The sequence below is a fragment of the Microcaecilia unicolor genome, chromosome 2 (genome assembly GCF_901765095.1).
Source record: "Microcaecilia unicolor chromosome 2, aMicUni1.1, whole genome shotgun sequence".
Taxonomy (NCBI): Eukaryota; Metazoa; Chordata; class Amphibia; order Gymnophiona; family Siphonopidae; genus Microcaecilia; species Microcaecilia unicolor.
This window is the reverse complement of record NC_044032.1, coordinates 659,614,614-659,635,627: the sequence shown is the minus strand read 5'-3', so window position 1 is coordinate 659,635,627 and position 21,014 is coordinate 659,614,614. Positions and strand designations below refer to the sequence as shown.

Sequence of the window (21,014 nt, the reverse complement as noted above, 5' to 3'; positions counted from 1 at the left end):
CAATGCCTGATTCTGTCACACCCCTCCCACTGGAGGACCAGACGCTCCTCACTCATTGGCTGCTGGTGGGATTCGCGATACGTACGTCGTCGTACGTGCTTCACAAAGTGGCGCCCAGCTTTTGACTGTTGTAACTAAACATTCCTCGCTGATTGGCTGCTGGGATTTCTTGGCCCGCCCCCATCCTCCGAGCATAATGACGAAGGCGCTTCCGATTGGTGACACAGGAACAGTTGGTTACGTTTCTTGTGCTCCTTCGTGATGATTGGCTGCTGGGGTTCGAAACCACCTCCGTCCTTGCCGAAACGACGTACTTAGCGGCCATGATGAGAGGAGCAGCACCACCACCACGACGTAAAGAGCAAGTAAGTAGTGCTGCTCCCGACCTTCCCATATCGTTCTTACCTTATGCTAATAGTCTACAGTCTGAACTTATTACACCTCAATCTACTCTTACTGAAAGTTTGGCGCGGTTCAACCTGTCCTGATATGACCCCACTTTCCTTCAACCTATCCCAGTGCTACTCTCAACCTATCTCTGATCTCAAGGACCTTTAATGGCACGAGCCTATCTCGCCCGTTATCTGGGCTGAAGGCAGTGGGCGGAGCTTGCCGCCATATTGGCAAGATCAAAAGAGTTGCTCTCACTATTGCAATTTGCAAACCATAGCAAACGTGTGAGGTTTTAGTAAGGCCTCCTAGGGTTTTGCATTCTCTCTGTTAGGAGGGCATTGGAGGAGGGGGGGGGGGGAGAATGCATATTGAAAATGAATTTCAGTGCTTCTGAGCTTATTTATTTATTTGTTGCATTTGTATCCCACATTTTCCCACCTATTTGCAGGCTCAATGTGGCTTACAATATTACATCATGTCAAACGTCATTCAAGAGTAGATACACAATTAATTACTTACAGAACAAGTGTAGACGAAGAGGCATATTTTCAAAGCACTTTGGGAGGCTAAGTTCCATAGGTTTCTATGGAACTTTGGGAGGCTAAGTGCTTTGAAAATGAGCTTAATAGTGGATATAATCAATTCAGTAAACAAGAAAACAGAATATCAAGTGACTAGCGGTGTGTTAGAAATCCTATTATTGATTATTGTGGATCTCAGTGCTGCGCAATATGCCTGCATATTTTTTTGATATAGAAATGTCTTCATTATAAAAAAAATAAACACACATAGCCTAATATTTCATGTTTTGTATGGAAATACATCTGGATTTCTTATTCAAATGTTTTTAAATCTCTTTTTTTCATCAACTAGATTGTGTGATTCCTTTCACATTTAAAGTAGCCTTCTTTTAAAGATATTTGATTTAAAAGACACTTTGATGCTTTATTCTCTTAGCGAGTACTTACAACCTGCCAGAGAATGTGATAAAAGCAGTTAGCGTAGCAGGGTTTAAAAAATGTTTGGCTACCTTCCTAAAAGACAAGTCCATAGACCACTATTAAGGTAGACTTGGTTAAAAGTCCACTGCTTATTTCTAGCATAAGCAGCATAAAATGTATTGAACTTTTTGGGGATCTTGCCAGGTATTTGTGACCTGGATTGGCCACTGTTGGAAACAGGATGCTGGGCTTGATGGACCTTTGGTCTGTCCCAGTGTGGCAATACTTATGAACTTATCAAAGCAAATACGAGTTGAGCAGAATTACATGATGTTTCAAAGAAAACCTCAAACTTTTATTTTTGGATAATTTTACTTTAATACTGTAATGGACATAACACAACTCTTCTGTTGACTGCTTCACATGAACTATTACCACAACACCACTTTGTATTTGTTCACACCGGAGTCCACGAACACATCTCCGGCACTATGTAAGCCACATTGAGCCTGCAAATAGATGGGAAAATGTGGGATACAAATGTAACACACAAATTTGGAAACTCCACTTTACTTTTGAAAAAACACAGCAAATCTAATTAGACAGATTGCAAGATAGCAAAAAATTAATGGAAGTGGGGGAAAAAGACCTTAGGTGACAATCAGCCAAATTAATGGGATTACTCATGAACGGTCATCGTAATTCAATCATTGGTCCTTACCCAACCTCCTCCCTAGGTGTTAAACAGTGTATATTTTTATAAATAATTTTTTTAATGCAAAATGCTACATCCTACTATTAAGGACATAAGGTCCAAAAAAACAACTTACCTTGTAGCAGCGTCGAACTAGGGCCTCCCCAACGGACCCGTTTCGCCAATGGGGCTTCGTCAGGGGAAGGACACCCCGTCATAAAACACTGCTCAAATGGCAAGTAGTAATATCCGGTCCTGCCATCAGCTCAAAAATGGAGCACGCATTGTTTTTTGCACCTCGGCTAGTGGGGGTTGGGGTGCCCCGCCAGCAAAGGTAGGCGACGGTGGGAGAGGGTTGGCGGCGGGAGGGGGGGTCAAGAGGGTTGTCGGCATGGGGCTCCAGGGCCAAATCTTCGGGGGTCCAGGCCCCCATGGCCCCACATAGCTACACCACTGGTGTTGATGATGTGCAACTACTCATGGCCACTGAACCAGATCTACCCACTGCCTGCCTAACTGCAACTCAGGAAAGGGTAAACAACAAACTCTGCCTGAACCCAAGCAAAACAGAGATTCTTTGGGTACCAAACACAAGTGGACAAATACCGGACTTCAAAATACCTTTTGGGAAGCATGAACTTCCTCTAAAATCACAGGTCAGGAATCTTGGGATACTGCTAGACTCATCACTCACTCTGATTCCACAAATTAAACAGCCTTTAAAAATTGTCTCCTTCACCTGCGGCAGCTACGAAATCTCTCTCCATATATTGAAAAGACGATTCTGACCACTACTGTAATGCCCTGTACACTGGTCAAACCAAAAAGAGTTTGTATCTGCTCCAACTAATTCAGAATTCTACAGCACGATTGATAGAAGGTTGCAAGCGGAATGACCACATCACACCCTTCCTGCAAAAACTACACTGGCTACAAGGCCCTTTGACAAAATGGGCCAGAGTACTTAAAGAATAAGTTATCCCTTTACACACTGGATATTGGGGGGGGAGGGGGGGTCCTTTTACCTATTTTCAAGCAAAGATTTGTTGCCTTTTACAATGAAGGATCACCAGCCAGTCAGGTTTTCAGGATTATCACAGTGAATTTGAGAGATTTACATGGGGGTTTCCCTTGTGTGCAGATCTGTCTCATGCGTATTAGATTGTTCCATACAAACATCTCACCCAGCAAGTGCCCCCTTGAGGTACTCGCAGTTCAATTTTATTTAATGTACCGCAAATAAAAACAAGTTTTACAAATTAAAATTAAAAATGATTGGGTTGAAATAAGAAGACGGAAACAATTGGTAAGTTGGGTTAGAAACATTTTCTCCATTTGTGCAAATTAAAAATACATTTACCCATTTATGTGTACCAGGTCTTTTGGTGTGTTCCACTAGAAATATTCTGAGGACTTTCTATTTCTGTTGGTCTTTTGCAGACTCCTGTCCTTCGATGCCTGCCTCTCTCTCCCATGTGTGACACATCCTGCTTTGGCTGCTCCTGAATGTGCCAATGAGAGACACAGGACCCTTCTCATACAGGTGGGAGCGAGTGCTGGTCCCAGGGTGTTTGTTGACAAGTCAAGCAGATGGATGTGGTGTTGTTACAACCTCCCTGAATGCCCAGATTATTCATTCTCTTTCAGATTTTTGGTCATGGGCAGGATGAATCCTCCACACACGTGACTGCATACCAATAAATCAATAGTCAATCCCTATCCAGGTATATAGGACACTCGGAAAAGGATTCCACACTCCGAAACACTATATCTTCAGCCCCTATGAGTTAAAGAAGGGAAACAAAAGGACAATTTCAGTATAGGCTGATCCCTCAGTGTCAGTGAGTCTAGCCATAACAATGGCTCACTGTCATGCTCTATACATCATCAATACTCCTGATTTCTGAAACCCTTCAGAGTTTATTGTATAACTAATTCACAAAAAAACATTTTTTTTAAATTCAAACACGAATGTGAAAAACTTTAATGAAGATCCCTATAACCCTCTTCTAAGGAACCCTTCAAACTTATTCAGTCAAAAAAGTATAAAATTTTAATGCTAAAATGTACTTGAAAATGATAAGTACCAGACGTATTGAAGAGCAACAGACAGGGGAATAACTGAACGCAAGCTTCTATTTCCTCGTCCCTGTCTGTTGTTCTTCAATACGTCTGGTACTTATCATTTTCAAGTACATTTTAGCATTAAAATTTTATACTTCTTACAGCTAGACTTAATGAAAACCAGGCTTGGCTGAAGGATCAGCCTATACCGAATTCTCCTTTTGTTTCCCTTCTTTAACTCATTGGGGCTGAAGATATAGTGTTTCGGAGTGTGGAATCCTTTTCTGACTGTCTTTTATACCTGGATACGGACTGACTATTGATTTATTGGTGTACTGTGGAGTGTCTCTCCCCTGGGATTTATAATTGGTAGTGATCAACTTGTGACTGCGTAGGCAGCTCAGGTCATTGGTTTCTGTGCGTGGGGGATGGGGGGGTGCAGACACAGGTGACAGAGTTGTGCTGTTCCCAGGACAGTGCAGGGTGAGAGGGTCATTACTCTTTGTGTCGCTCTTTCTGGAGAGTGCAGAGTGAGTTGGTCCGCACACCCAGCGACAAAGCCACGGTGCCCTTTGGGCAGGGTTTAGATAGCACAGTTGAGACCAGAAGCCTCTGCTTGCCATCCCCATATGTTCTTCAGATAGATGGAAAATGAAAATAGTCATTTGTTCTTGATTAATCCATCCAGGAGAGTGAGTGTTGGATATTGTATGTGATCTGTTGGTGCTGCTGAATGGTGGTTCTTCTCTCGCTACCCATGAATCCATGGGGCCTGCTGAAACATGGCAGAGTCCCTTCCTAGTCATGGAAGATCATTGTCTTCTTAAACTAGAACTGCCTCTTTCTGTGGGTGGCGGTGCTGTTTAAGCAAGAGACAAACGATGTGGGTGAATGAATGAATGAATGCATGAGTCTGACCGTGGAGAGAACCTACTTGTGAACAAGAAACGCAGAGCGGAGCCCATTCCTTTTGTGTTTTATATTTGTAGCTGCAAAATAAATTAAAAATGATAAGGCCTATGAAGTGTCAGCACATATCGGACAGGGAGGTGTGGTCTGAGCAAGTTCCTTGACGTTTAGTCCCCATTTCAGAAAGAGACACCTAACCCTTACCGTTCAGTGAATCCAGACTGCCCCAATTTGACTGCCCCTATCGGACCGACCGTTCACTTGTCTATTAGATTGTAAGCTCTTTGAGCAGGGACTGTCTCTCTTTGTTAAATTGTACAGCGCTGCGTAACCCTAGTAGCGCTCTAGAAATGTTAAGTAGTAGTAGACTAACTGGCCAATATTCAGTGCGAGTTAACTGGTCAGCGACTGTTCCCAGCTGGTTAACTCGTGTCTCGGTGGATAACCGGTTATCACCGCTGAAAATAAAGGCAGCAATGTTGGGGGTGTTCTGGGAGCATGACTGGTTAAGTCTCCCAACATTCGGAACTTAACCGGCCAGGCTTAGCGGCCAAATAAGGTCACATAAAAAGCAGGCCTATCTTTGCTGGTGAAGTCTGAATATTGACTTAACTGGTCATAAGTACATAAGTACATAAGTAGTGCCATACTGGGAAAGACCAAAGGTCCATCTAGCCCAGCATCCTGTCACCGACAGTGGCCAATCCAGGTCAAGGGCACCTGGCACGCTCCCCAAACGTAAAAACATTCCAGACAAGTTATACCTAAAAATGAGGAATTTTTCCAGTCCATTTAATAGCGGTCTATGGACTTGTCCTTTAGGAATCTATCTAACCCCTTTTTAAACTCCGTCAAGCTAACCGCCCGTACCACGTTCTCCGGCAATGAATGCCAGAGTCTAATTACACGTTGGGTGAAGAAAAATTTTCTCCGATTCGTTTTAAATTTACCACACTGTAGCTTCAACTCATGCCCTCTAGTCCTAGTATTTTTGGATAGCGTGAACAGTCGCTTCACATCCACCCGATCCATTCCACTCATTATTTTATACACTTCTATCATATCTCCCCTCAGCCGTCTCTTCTCCAAGCTGAAAAGCCCTAGCCTTCTCAGCCTCTCTTCATAGGAAAGTCGTCCCATCCCCACTATCATTTTCGTCGCCCTTCGCTGTACCTTTTCCAATTCTACTATATCTTTTTTGAGATACGGAGACCAGTACTGAACACAATACTCCAGCTGCGGTCGCACCATGGAGCGATACAACGGCATTATAACATCCGCACACCTGGACTCCATACCCTTCCTAATAACACCCAACATTCTATTCGCTTTCCTAGCCGCAGCAGCACACTGAGCAGAAGGTTTCAGCGTATCATCGACGACGACACCCAGATCCCTTTCTTGATCCGTAACTCCTAACGCGGAACCTTGCAAGACGTAGCTATAATTCGGGTTCCTCTTACCCACATGCATCACTTTGCACTTGTCAACATTGAACTTCATCTGCCACTTGCACGCCCATTCTCCCAGTCTCGCAAGGTCCTCCTGTAATCGTTCACATTCCTCCTGCGACTTGACGACCCTGAATAATTTTGTGTCATCGGCGAATTTAATTACCTCACTAGTTATTCCCATCTCTAGGTCATTTATAAATACATTAAAAAGCAACGGACCCAGCACAGACCCCTGCGGGACCCCACTAACTACCCTCCTCCACTGAGAATACTGGCCACGCAATCCTACTCTCTGCTTCCTATCTTTCAACCAGTTCTTAATCCATAATAATACCCTACCTCCGATTCCATGACTCTGCAATTTCTTCAGGAGTCTTTCGTGCGGCACTTTGTCAAACGCCTTCTGAAAATCCAGATATACAATATCAACCGGCTCCCCATTGTCCACATGTTTGCTTACCCCCTCAAAAAAATGCATTAGATTGGTGAGGCAAGACTTCCCTTCACTAAATCCGTGCTGACTTTGTCTCATCAGTCCATGTTTTTGTATATGCTCTGCAATTTTATTCTTAATAATAGCCTCCACCATCTTGCCCGGCACCGACGTCAGACTCACCGGTCTATAATTTCCCGGATCTCCTCTGGAACCTTTCTTAAAAATCGGAGTAACATTGGCTACCCTCCAGTCTTCCGGTATTACACTCGATTTTAGGGACAGATTGCATATTTCTAACAGTAGCTCCGCAAGTTCATTTTTTAGTTCTATTAATACTCTGGGATGAATACCATCAGGTCCCGGTGATTTACTACTCTTCAGCTTGCTGAACTGACCCATTACATCCTCCAAGGTTACAGAGAATTTGTTTAGTTTCTCTGACTCCCCCGCTTCAAATATTCTTTCCGGCACCGGTGTCCCCCCCAAATCCTCCTCGGTGAAGACCGAAGCAAAGAATTCATTTAATTTCTCCGCTACGGCTTTGTCCTCCTTGATCGCCCCTTTAACACCATTTTCGTCCATGCATTAGCCTGTGTTGAAAAAACCTGGCTATACAGTTCCACTCGCTTAAAACGACCCACATTGACTATCTGGGTTGAACGCTGGCTGCGAACAAAGCGCTGCCCACCACTGGCTGCATTTCTGGCGGTAAATGTCTGTCCTACAAGATGGACGGGAGTTTTCACCTGCTACCAAGAACATTTGAAGATTTGGTAGATGGCCTGCTATTAAGCAGCATTCCACTGGTGGGATTAGGGGCAGCTATCCCCTTAATCTCCCAGTGGGTTTTGCTCCCCCACCCAGTGCGTTTTTACTACTAGACCACCCTTCAGGGGTGGGGTGATCACTGAGGGACCCACCCCGCAATAGCCAGGCCCCCTGCAACCAGTCACAGAATCTATGACAAGACAGAATTGGTGGTAGAGCCTGAGCTCTTTCATTAAAACTTGGGGTTCATGGGTCAATTTTAGCAGACAATGGAAAAGGTGCTGGTACTCAGTACCCCCTCAAAAAAAGCCCTGCCCCCCACCCCCAAATACCAAACTGGCAGTGGAAACTGTTCGCTGTGCCAGCATTGGGATAATAATTGGTTATGTTTCTAAGGTCACAAAGATGAGAACCAGTTATGTGCCGGCTTTGAACACATCAATATTGTGTATGTTTAATTTTCTAAAACGTGTATTCATGCAGGACGTACCTGGCACAGAAACATCCATTTTTCCTGTAGTTAAGAATAGTCTGTACTTTGAAGCTTGAGAAGCAACTCATCTGCACTTCCTATAACCTGTCTAAGATGGAGCTGTTCATATATCAGTTCTTATATCTACTGTTTTGAGTGGCTTTTTCTATGTTGTTGTTAGATAGTACTTAAAGAAAATGGATAAACATAGTCCTGTATGGAAGACCTTTATAGTAATAGGAAGACGATCCAAGCAAACTGTGTGTACCATGTGCAGAGTATTGATGTCTCACAGTATGGGCCAGTCAAAAAAGAAACTTTAAATAATTTTCTAAAGCACAAACAGACCAATGAACATAAACGTAAGCTGCTGAAACCTGAAATGCTGTTGGTTTGAAGTGTGAATAAGAACTTCAGGTCAACCAAGGGCCGTTTTCGATATGACGTTGAAGTCCGACTTTAGACGTTTTGCAAAAGTGTCCAAATCTGAATAGGAAAGTTAATTTTCAAGCAAGAAAAACGTCTGTCTTTTGTTTTCGAAAATACTGTTTCTAACAAGGTTTTGTGCTTTCGACAATTTGTTTATTGGTCCATTTTAAAAAAAAATCATCTAAGTGAAAAACGTAGATAATCAATCCATTGGGATGTAGGAGGGGCCAGCAGTTTTAGTGGATTGGTCTCCCAGACATCCCAGGAGATAAATGGGGAACCCTAGGGGGCACTGCATGGACTTCACAAACATACTCCCAGGTACACATCTCACCATTAGTTCCTTATCTTGTCTGCTGAGCCCCCCAAAACCCACTGCCCACAACTGTACACCGCTGCAATAGCCTTTATGGGTGAAAGGGGCACCTATATGTGGGTACAGTGGGTTTCTGGTGAGTTTTGGAGGGCTCACAGTTTCCCCCTCAAATGTGACAGGTAGAGGGAGATAGGAACCAGAGTCCCCCACTCCATGGTGCACTGCACTGACCACTCCACTACTCCAGGGACCTGCAGGCTGCTTTAATAGACCTGGCTCTAACATCTGAGACTGTCATAGGGGCTGCTAAATCATATTTGTATTCACATTTGTGGTGGATGGGAGTGGGTCAATGACCACTGGGGGGTTATTGGGGGGGGGGGGGTCACCCCTGATTCCCTCCAGTGGTCATCTAGTCACATAGGGCACCCTTTTGTGCTTTATTCATTATAAAAACAGGTCTAGCTCAAAACGTCTTAGTTTTAGACCTGGACACTTGTTCCATTATGGATGAAAAAAGTCCAAGTGTTAGGAAGGTCCAGATCCCGCCTTTGACACGCCCCATTATGATTTGAACTCACTTCTGACGGACTTCATAGAAAAACATCTAAAAATTGGTTTTCAAAACACCTGTTTGAACATTTTTGTGAGAAAAACGTCCAAATGCAGATTCATGCCACTTTTTGGACGTTTTTCTCTTTTGAAAATGAGCCCCTCCTCGATGTCGCAGAAAAGCAGCCAGATGTAGGCAGCCCGGAGGGTGCAGTAGGCTATCGATGAAATGATAGGCTTAAAACCGGTGCCTTTCTCCATTGCTGAAGAGGTCGACATTTAAAAAGCTAACGTCCATTCTCGAGCTTAGATGCAAAATCCCGTCAAGGATTTCAAAGAGGCATGAAAGAAAACAGGGCCTCTCTGAATAGCATCAAAACAAAACTTAAAGAACCTGATAACTGTTGATGCATTAAGATGGGCAGAAGTGGTGTCTAGGCAGCATCTGCATTAGTGGGGAAGTAAGGCCAGTGCTGCGTAGACGTCTGTCCTGAAAATGGCAAATCCAACGTGCATATTGATAATATTGATATCATATGAATGTGATTCCCATGTTTAATCATGAAAGAGTGTAACCTGACGCAAGTGGCCTTATTGAGTAGACTGGATGTATCTGCCATCGTTTATTATATTACGTATGTTAGTATGAGAACAAACTTTTATTGAAATAAACCATCATAAAAACTGGTGTGGCTGTGTTTTGGTTCCAGCCTGCTTCAGGTTATCTGTAAGAACATTGAAAAACAAATGTACATACAATATCAAAATAATAAATGTGTTAACATCAACTGAAAATAAGATGGACACCATAGTGCGAATACCTATATTTTAACCTGTCAAAATGATAGTCATATTCTTACAAATTTCAGCATCAACAGTGAACTGAAATACTTAGACAAACCTGCTCTGTCTACCTTAAAAGAACCCAAAATAAAGATGAAGAAAATGTCACGTTCTTACGTACCCCTCTCTGCCTGCAAGCGGTTCACAATTTCAGTACTTGTAATTTTAAAAGTGCCCGGAAAAAGACCTAGGCAGCCTCTGAGGCATCAACTTATCTAAACAAAATAGACTAAACGAAGGAAAAGTGGAAAGAAGTCATTCCTTAAAGCTCCACACTTAATCTAATCTTTCTGAATAAGTATTGCTACTTGTTCTGATTGATAAAACCTCACTTGCAGTGAATATTGCTCGCTAGGCAGGTGATCTTGCTTAACTGAGATCCCTGTGGCCCTTTTCACATGTCTACTTTTGCCATTCCCAATAGAAAAAGCAGTTGATCCCCCATCTCTCTCTCTGCTGACCAGTTTCTTGTAGTGAAGATGAGAACTGTGCTTTCTCCAGATCTGTTTCACAAGTGCAGCAGTGTTGCATTGCTTTGCCTATAATACGATTTCTGAAAACAGTTGATGTGGACAGAGAAGTGCTGTGTTGTTACCAGCCCATATGAAAATGACCTAGAGCAGCCTTCTCCTGGTACTTTGGCCTCATCTCAAAACAGAGATCACTCTTAGCGTTATAGTCAGGCCTTGTGTAATTAGTGATTACAAGTTCAGAAAATGACTTGTACATGGCAGACTTGTGACTCATAATTGCTGGTCCTTGTGCAGGTGACGGCTTTGAACACAACAGTGAGATGGCACAGCGTCCAAGCTCCCTGGGGCTGTTGGCAGATTACGATTCTGAGTCTGAGGGAGAAACGGAGAGTCATGAAGGAAGCCTGAGCAGGAGTGGTGAGAAGCAGATCCGGTAATAGCTCTGTCAATTCCTCACTAGCTGCTCAGGGTTGAGCAGAACTATCGGTGGTTGACAGCAGATTCAAAGGGGCTTCAAAGACCCATCGTTAAGAACTTCAGGACAGCCCAATTGCAGCAAAGTTGGGGGGGGGGGGGGCACTGGTGACTCCCATTTGCCCAAGGTGTGGCTCTCTTAACTCTGTTCCCTCAATAATAATTCCCTTCCTCTCCCCCCCCCCCCTCCCCCAAACACTTAGACTTCACCATTGAGTCCACAACAACTACCCTTGTTTTCCTTCTAGGATAAGTAGCATAAAATCTGTTTTACTGTTTTGGGATCTTGCCAGGTACTTGTGACCTGGATTGGCCATTGCTGGAAACAAGATAGTGGGGGACCTTTGGTCTGTCCTAGTAAGCCAACGCTTATATTGGAACCATGTTGTCTACCACGTTATTTTTCTGAGGTTCATCCGTGTTGTGCGAACAGTGAAGAAATTTGGACACAAGTCAAGAGCCATTTGATTCTGGAAGAAAACAGAACAGCTGTCCCAGAGGTAGTATGTGCAGGAAGACTCTGGGAACGGTCAGGGGCCATTATCAAACCAGGTGCAGATGTAGCTTGGAGGTGTTGGGGACAGGGTACTTGAGGCTGACATTGAGGAGAATGGAGTTGAGTCTGGATGGGATAGGGTTAGGGGAGAGAGAGTGCTGGGAGAAATTAGGGTTAGGGAAGAGAAGCTGAGGTAAGGAAAGAGTCTGGAAAGACACATATTGTTATTGGTGTATTTGAGCAGCTGGACTGGAGGTTAAACCCCTTTCGTTTCCATGACAGACATTGGGTAAGGTTTACTCATAGGCAGTTGGTGGCCCAACTGTTTGGGGAGGCTAAAGGGGGCGGGGTTATGAGGTGGGGCCAGAGGTGGAGCTTAAATCCATAATTGATAACACAGAAAAAAATATAAATAAAAATGTCACAATACCTTTTATTAAATTTAGATATTAGATATGTATCATATGTCAAAGAATAAAGTGGTTGCTCAAAGCATATTCTAAGCACAATCGCTCAACTGCAAAACACTATGCACAACTTTGTGCAAAAACACACTCAGAACCTTACTGTACCATAAATATTACACTGGGCAGAACCTAATACACCAATATACCACCCATACGGAAAATGCAGACCGTCAACAATATTGAAACAAGGGATCATAATATTACAATTCTCATATAGAGCCACAAAACACCCTAATTCATGTTTAATGTGGGATAAAATGCCATAAATAAGTAAATAAATATAAACTTTTAATGTTGAGCACCTGATTCTCAAAGTGGACATATTCCAAACACTATAATGAAAATAAAATGATCTTTTCTACCTTTGTTGTCTGGTGACTTTGTTTTTCTGATCATGCTGGCCCAGTATCCGATTCTGTTGCTATCTGTCCTCTTAACTCCATTTCCAGGGCTTCCTTTCCATTTATTTCTTTACTTTCCGCCTTTCTTCTTCATTTCTTGCTCTATATCCATAAGTAAAAGCTGGGTCCTCCGCAGACTTGACTGTCCAGTGGATCCAGCTTCTGCCTATTTTCTCCATCCATGTGCAGTTTTTCCTCTTCTTTTCCTTTTCCCTCATCTCCTTCCTCTCTCTTCCCTCCCCTCCCCTCTATGTCCAGCAATTTCTCCTCTCTCCCCTGCCCCCCTCCATTCACCCATATCCAGCAATTCCCTTCTCTCCTTGAGCCCTGCCCTCCCATCCATGTCCATCCATGCTCTTCTCTCCTCTGCCCCCCTCCATTCACCCATATCCAGCAATTCCCCTCTCTCCCCTGCCCCCCTCCATTCTTCCATATCCAGCAATTCCCCTCTCCCTGGGCCCTGCCCTCCCATCCATGCTCCTCTCTCCCCTGCCCCCTCCATTCATCCATATCCAGCAATTCCCCTCTCTCCCTGAGCCCTGCCATCCCATCCATGTTCCTCTCTCCCCTGCCACAACTGCCCACCCTTTTCTCCCCCCCCCCCCCCCCCCAAGATCCCTTTCCTTTTTTTTTTCTTTTAAATTTACCTCCGAGTCCGGCAACGCAGCGTCAGTGAAAGCACTTCCCTTCGCTCAGTGTCCCGCCTTCTTCTGATGTCATGACGTCAGAAGAAGGCGGGACACTGAGCGAAGGGAAGCGCTTTCACTGACGCTGCGCTGCCGGACTCGGAGATAAATTTAAAAGAAAAAAAAAAGGAAAGGGATCTTGGGGGGGAGAAGAGGGCGGGCAGTTGGGACATGGGAGGGCGAGGTAAGCATGGCATGGCGGCGTGTTGGGCGGGCCCTGGGTGCAAGACTCGCGCGGGAGGACGGAGGCAGAGACCGGTCACAAAGATCTGTTTGGGGGAGCGATCGCTCCCCCTGCGCCCCACCTAGCAGCCAAGGGAAGTCCACGATTGGGCTAAGCCTCCCCAAGCCTCTTATACGGGGCGCCTATGGGTTTACTAGACACAAAGGGGAGAAATCCCTTAGCAAGAGGGGAGTGAAAAGTTAACATTCAGTGCAGGAGAACATATTAATGGGTTTTTGCACTAACCTCTCACCTTGCTATGTCCTTGCTTCTTAGGACGTCTCTTGGACCAGGAGTGAACTTCTTTGAGGAAGGTGCAGGAAGCAGTGAGGAAGACTCTGAAGCCCCTCCTGATGATACAAACCCTTCAGAGGAAACTCTGGCAGTACCAGAGCACCACGTGGACTACCTCAGCGAGACCCGCCTTCCATCCCCCAGGCTGGAAGTGGCCACCAAGGTGAAGCAGCATCAGGCATGCGCTGGGGTCTTTACTAATCCATTTCGTGAAGAGCAAAGGGCTCAGCTCAGCCTGCTGGAGAGGCACGTGCAACTGACTGCAAGAGACAGGCCTGCAGAAATTGCAGGGCGCAAGATCTGCCTGGCATACCGCAAGGATGGGCGCTGTCGCTTCGGGAGCAGCTGTAAGTTTGCTCATGACAGTGATTTACAGGTGCTGCCGAAGCCCACGGTGACAAAGCAGCAAAGTGTGGTAGAAGCTACAGAAGCCCTGTCCACTAACCAGCCCCAGGCAAGTACAGAGGACAGCCAGCCAGCGAGGGGCAAGAGGAAGCCAGGACTCAGTAACACCCTTATTCCTCCAAAAAGGACTATGAAAAGCTACCAGGCACAGCTGGCAAAAGACAGGCCCTGGGTCCTCTGAAGCATCCTGAGGCCTCTCTGAGTGTCAGTTGGCAAAGGGAATCATGCTCGGAAGAGATCAGCTCCACAGAACCGGAGCTGCCTAAAACAGCAATTTATTCTAACAAAATGTTTGCCCCAGTGCTGTTGGAAACACTTTGAGCTGATCCTGGTCTGTTCATCAGCTCTATTCAGGTGACAACTCTGGTTACATTGGCACCTAGCTGCAATGGTGTGTCATTTAAAGGAATCCTAGAAGTTATCATGTGTTTTGGCTGCTCTAAGTGTTCACTCCTGGACGTTGGCCTTGTTACTCTAGTCTATATATATAAAAGGCAAGACCAACGTTCTATGAAGCCTCCAGCCGGAAGTGTGAAGCACCAGAGATATCCGGTTTCCCCATGAGTGAAGGAAAACAGCACATCACGAAATCCCTCTCTCTGTAACAGTGAAGGACTCAGAGGGGGGAGGGGAGAGAGATGCCCTCACTCTCTCTGTAACTCAAACACAGAACAGCAGGAAACTTAACACTGTGGACTCGGAGGGGGGAGGGGGTGGACTCGGAGGGGGGGAGGGGGAGGGAGAGAGGGCAGGGACACACACACTCCCACATGCACACTCTGAAGAAAACCTTGCTAGCCCCCGTTTCATTTGCATCAGAAACGGGGCTTTTTTTTACTAGTATTCTATAAAGGAAATTCATAGAATTGATTCCAACTAGCTGCCTTTTCATTGCCTGAAGCTCATAGGATAACTGGGTCTGGTATACTGGGATTAACTCTGATGTGTATTTGTAATGGATGCCTATGTTTTGCTTGTCTCTCTTTATAAAATAGTAGCACAGCTCTTGCAGAAATGACGCAGATGTTACACCTGCTAAATGTATGTGTGTAACATAGTAAATGACGGCAGATAAAGACCTGAACGGTCCATCCAGTCTGCCCAACAAGATAAACTCATTTTACATAGTATGTCATACTTTTATACCCAAATTTGATTTGTCCTTGTCATTCTCAGGGCACAGACCGTAGAAGTCCGCCCAGCACTCTTTTTATATTAAGCTCTGAAGTTAATGTCGAAGCCCCTTAAAATTTACACTCAAGCCCATCCCTATCTATTCAGTCACGATCAGGGCACAGACCATAGAAATCCGCCCAGCACTGTTCTTGTACTAAGTTCTGAAGCTAATGTCGAAGCCCCTTAAAATTTAAACTCACTTCCAAGCCAATCCAGAGCCAGAAAGTAGGAGTTACAGCAGTATTTCCTTCTCTTCAGCAGTGGACAGAGACTGATTGACTTTTGAGAGCTGTGTTTTTCATCTCATCTTCTGCATTTTACAAATGAAAGTAGAGCAAAGTGATGCATGTGGGTAAGAGGAACCCGAATTATAGCTACGTCTTGCAAGGTTCCGCGTTAGGAGTTACGGATCAAGAAAGGGATCTGGGTGTCGTCGTCGATGATACGCTGAAACCTTCTGCTCAGTGTGCTGCTGCGGCTAGGAAAGCGAATAGAATGTTGGGTGTTATTAGGAAGGGTATGGAGTCCAGGTGTGCGGATGTTATAATGCCGTTGTATCGCTCCATGGTGCGACCGCACCTGGAGTATTGTGTTCAGTACTGGTCTCCGTATCTCAAAAAAGATATAGTAGAATTGGAAAAGGTACAGCGAAGGGCGACGAAAATGATAGTGGGGATGGGACGACTTTCCTATGAAGAGAGGCTGAGAAGGCTAGGGCTTTTCAGCTTGGAGAAGAGACGGCTGAGGGGAGATATGATAGAAGTGTATAAAATAATGAGTGGAATGGATCGGGTGGATGTGAAGCGACTGTTCACGCTATCCAAAAATACTAGGACTAGAGGGCATGAGTTGAAGCTACAGTGTGGTAAATTTAAAACGAATCGGAGAAAATGTTTCTTCACCCAACGTGTAATTAGACTCTGGAATTCGTTGCCGGAGAACGTGGTACGGGCGGTTAGCTTGACGGAGTTTAAAAAGGGGTTAGATAGATTCCTAAAGGACAAGTCCATAGACCGCTATTAAATGGACTTGGAAAAATTCCGCATTTTTAGGTATAACTTGTCTGGAATGTTTTTACGTTTGGGGAGCGTGCCAGGTGCCCTTGACCTGGATTGGCCACTGTCGGTGACAGGATGCTGGGCTAGATGGACCTTTGGTCTTTCCCAGTATGGCACTACTTATGTACTTATGTACTAAAACGGATCATATCAAGATTACAAAATGCTGCTTGTAACAAGTTTTCTTGTTTATACTAAATACTCCTACTGTATGACACTTAGAGAGGCTTTTTTGATATGTCTAAGTCTAACTTTGAATGTTTTTGCTAAAAATGCCCGAAATTTCAAGTGGTAAATATAGCCATTTTCAAAACAGAAAAACGCCATTTTTAAATGACTGTTTGCTAGATGGTTTTGTGCTTTGTGTGTTTCTTTTTGGTCCAATGCAACAAAATCAAGCCCTTGGGCTGTAGGAGGAGCCAGCATTCTTTGTAGCCTGACCACACAGACATCCCAGGAGAGCAATGGGGCAACTTTAGGGGACCCTTCAGTGGACTTCAAATAAATGCTCCCATGTATACATCTCACCGTTACTATCTTATCATGTCTGCTGAGCCCCCCAAAACCCACTACCCCCAGCTGTACACCACTACACTAGCCCTTATGGGTGAAGGGGGCACCTAGATGTAGGTACACTGGGTTTCTGGTGAGTTTTGGCGGGCTCTCAGTTTCCACCACAAGTGAAACAGGTAGGGGGAGGTCTGGGTCCACCTATCTACAGTGTACTGCTCCCACCACTGGACTACTCCAGGGACCTGCATGCTGCTCTAATGGACCCGGGTATAACATCTGAGGCTGGCAAGTAATGTTTTTAATCATAATTTTTGGGGTGGGAGGGGGTTAGTGACCAGTGGGGGATCATTTAGGGCACTATTTTGTGGCTTTTAATAACACAGGTCTAGACCAAAACGTCCAACGTTTTTGTTTTGTTCCATTATACTAACCTGCTTAACAGCTAAGAACGCTGCATGAAAGAATTGGGGTTTGATAAGATGCAACGTGATCACAAAAATATGTGATACCATCTTGCTTGATATTATGAGAAAGTTGATGCTTGGCTCCTGATGAAGCATGTAAAGTGAAACGGGTTTGGCCACCATCGAGCCATAGCTAAATGCTCATCTACTTTTTATATATAAAAGAAGATAATATTTGAGAATAAAGGAATATTTGGAATTTTAATACATCGTGTTGATTATTTAACTATTTACACTGGACTCTTCAGTTGGTCATGTTCATCTTTGCAGTTAGATTCACAGTAGGCTTCCTCTTTTTGTGGTTACCAAATCCAGATTTATGCCACTTTTTGGACGTTTTTTTTAAAAATAAGCCCCTTAATTTGTAGAAATAACTTGGGCCTTTGAAAGCATGTGCTTCTCTGGCCCAGTCTTTGATTTTCTGGTTTCCCAATCCTCACGCATTCAGAGATTCTCTCATCCTCATCCTACTACTACTACTTAACATTTCTAAAACGCTACTAGGGTTACGCAGAGCTGTACAGTTTAACAAATAAGGACAGTCCCTGCTCAAAAGAGCTTACAATCTAAATAATACAGACAGACAAGACAGTTACGGGTGAGGGAAGTAATGGGTGAGACGGAAGGAAGGGACAAGGGGAGTGGAGGAGTGGCCTACTACTACTACTACTACTTAACATTTCTAGAGCGCTACCAGGGTTACGCAGCGCTGTACAGTTTAACAAAGAAGGACCTGCTCAAAGGAGCTTACAATCTAATGGACAACATGTGCAGCCAATCAAATCAGGCAGTCTAGAGTTTCCCTGAATAGAGGTAGAATGGTTTCCCTGAGGAGGGAACCAAGTCTCATGCTATCCCGCCTATTACAGGAGGAGAACGTGCGAGTAAGAGGTTCATCCTGCTAGACCAGTCCAGTATGTTCTGCTCCCAACCAGCAGATGAAGACCCAGAACGTTGCCTTTTAGTGATACTCCTTACAGGGCCTTCTGGATCTACTTGGATGGCAGCAAGTGTAGAATGTGGGCTAGGACTGCAGTCCGGGTGGCTACAGCTTCAGGATGGGGCATAGGGTCTACACTACTACTACTACTATTTAGCATTTCTATAGCGCTACAAGGCATACGCAGCGCTGTACAAACATAGAAGAAAGACAGTCCCTGCTCAAAGAGCTTACAATCTAATAGACAAAAAATAAATAAAGTAAGCAAATCAAATCAATTAATGTGAACGGGAAGGAAGAGAGGAGGGTAGGTGGAGGCGAGTGGTTACGAGTCAAAAGCAATGTTAAAGAGGTGGGTTTTCAGTCTAGATTTAAAGGTGGCCAAGGATGGGGCAAGACGTAGGGGCTCAGGAAGTTTATTCCAGGTGTAGGGTGCAGCGAGACAGAAGGCGCGAAGTCTGGAGTTGGCAGTAGTGGAGAAGGGAACAGATAAGAAGGATTTATCCATGGAGCGGAGTGCACGGGAAGGGGTGTAGGGAAGGACGAGTGTGGAGAGATACTGGGGAGCAGCAGAGTGAGTACATTTATAGGTTAGTAGAAGAAGTTTGAACAGGATGCGAAAACGGATAGGGAGCCAGTGAAGGGTCTTGAGGAGAGGGGTAGTATGAGTAAAGCGACCCTGGCGGAAGATGAGACGGGCAGCAGAGTTTTGAACTGACTGGAGAGGGGAGAGGTGACTAAGTGGGAGGCCAGCAAGAAGCAGATTGCAGTAGTCTAAACGAGAGGTGACAAGGGTGTGGATGAGGGTTTTGGTAGAGTGCTCGGAAAGAAAGGGGCGGATTTTACGGATGTTGTAAAGAAAGAAACGACAGGTCTTGGCGGTCTGCTGGATATGAGCAGAGAAGGAGAGAGAAGAGTCAAAGATGACCCCAAGGTTTCGAGCTGAGGAGACAGGGAGAATGAGAGAGCCATCAACAAAAATAGAAAACGGGGGGAGCGGGGAGGTGGGTTTGGGGGGGAAAATGAGAAGCTCGGTTTTGGTCATATTTAATTTCAGGTGGCGTTGAGACATCCAGGCAGCAATGTCAGACAAGCACGCTGAAACTTTGGTTTGGATGCAAGGTGAGATATCAGGGGTAGAAAGGTAGATTTGGGAGTCATCAGCATAGAGGTGGTAGGAAAAGCCATGGGATGAGATTAATGAACCAAGGGAAGAAGTGTAGATAGAAAAGAGGAGGGGACCAAGAACAGAACCCTGAGGTACGCCGACAGGCAGAGGGATAGAAGTAGAAGAAGATCCACCAGAGTGAACACTAAAGGTGCGGAGGGAGAGGTAGGAAGAGAACCAGGAAAGGACAGAGCCCTGGAATCCAAGTGAGGACAGGGTATCGAGAAGTATGCTGTGATCGACAGTGTCAAAAGCAGCGGAAAGATCAAGAAGAATGAGGATGGAATATTGACCTCTGGATTTAGCCAGTAATAGGTCATTGGAGACTTTAGTAAGCGCAGTTTCAGTTGAGTGGAGAGGGCGAAAACCAGATTGTAATGGGTCAAGAATAGCATGTGAGGAGAGAAAATCAAGGCAGCGGCGGTGAACAGCACGCTCAAGTAATTTGGAGAGAAAAGGAAGGAGGGAGATGGGTCGGTAATTAGAGGGACAAGTAGGGTCAAGTGAAGGCTTCTTAAGGAGAGGTGTGACCACAGCATGTTTAAAGGCAGCAGGGACAGTCGCAGTGGAAAGTGAGAGGTTGAGAATGTGACAGATAAAAGGAATAAGAGTAGGAGAGATGGCATTAAGAAGGTGGGTGGGAATGGGATCAGAGGAACAGGTGGTACATTTTGAGGAAGAAAGGAGAAGTGTAGTTTCCTCAATAGTAACTTCAGGAAAGGAGGAAAGGGAATGAGGGGAAGGAGAGAGAGGGGAACGGACTAGTGGAGGGAGAGCTAGTGAGGTAGAGAAAGCAAGGTTTATCTTTTGAACCTTGTTGTGAAAGAATTCAGCAAGGGTCTGAGGAGATAATGAAGGGGGAGTTGGGGGAGGGGGCACCTTGAGGAGAGAGTTCAATGTGGTGAAGAGAAGTCGAGGATTAGAGCCAAGAGAGTCTACACTCGGCTGCTATTTGGTTGCATGGGGCTAGGGAAGCAGAGGGGTTGTCTGGAGACATCTCCATTGAGGAACAGGAGCTCTCACCCTCTGAATGGTACAAGTCTCCTGTGGTTTGCTTGTGTAGACAGGAAGAGATGTTCTTGCTAATTGCCCATTACTGATATTTGCCCAGATGAGCTCTTCACTTTGCATTGCATAAGCTCTGTTACAAAATGTTCCGAAGTTCTCAAGAGGCTAGCTAAAACTTTCCTCATTCACTCAGTTGAACGGTGAGTGGGATTTGCTGGAGGTGGTCTTCAAAGGCACAAAGACCATGGGAGGATTTGGAGCAGTTATTAATGCCTACTTTGTGTGGACTCTCTGGTAACAGCAGTGGAGGATGGTTTGGCCTTGAAGGAGTTTGTCAGGGGATCATCCAGCCAGGAGTTTATCCTTAATCTGTTCACAAAGCAAGCAGCCAGCACTCGGAGGAACCCATAACCTCTGAAAGAGAGTTAAATACGACAGTATTATCTGCACAAAATGATTCAATAATTAAGAAAATCTGCCTACAGATAAGTTTTCAT

At 44.9% G+C, this 21,014-nt stretch overlaps 1 protein-coding gene across 2 annotated transcripts; it reads left to right on the top strand.

Moving 5' to 3' along the window:
* Nucleotides 1-282: 282 nt before the first annotated feature.
* Nucleotides 283-14,563, top strand: LOC115461753. 2 transcript variants are annotated; one of them, XM_030191800.1, is made up of 4 exons: nucleotides 283-365; nucleotides 3,469-3,571; nucleotides 11,039-11,177; nucleotides 13,768-14,563. In XM_030191800.1, exons 3-4 carry the CDS (start codon nucleotides 11,065-11,067, stop codon nucleotides 14,369-14,371), a joined length of 717 nt encoding a protein of 238 aa, XP_030047660.1. In that variant the 5' UTR covers nucleotides 283-365; nucleotides 3,469-3,571; nucleotides 11,039-11,064; the 3' UTR covers nucleotides 14,372-14,563. The 2 variants fall into 2 exon arrangements, with proteins under 2 accessions (XP_030047660.1, XP_030047661.1); XM_030191801.1 differs by lacking the exon at nucleotides 11,039-11,177.
* The last annotated feature ends 6,451 nt before the right edge of the window (nucleotides 14,564-21,014 follow it).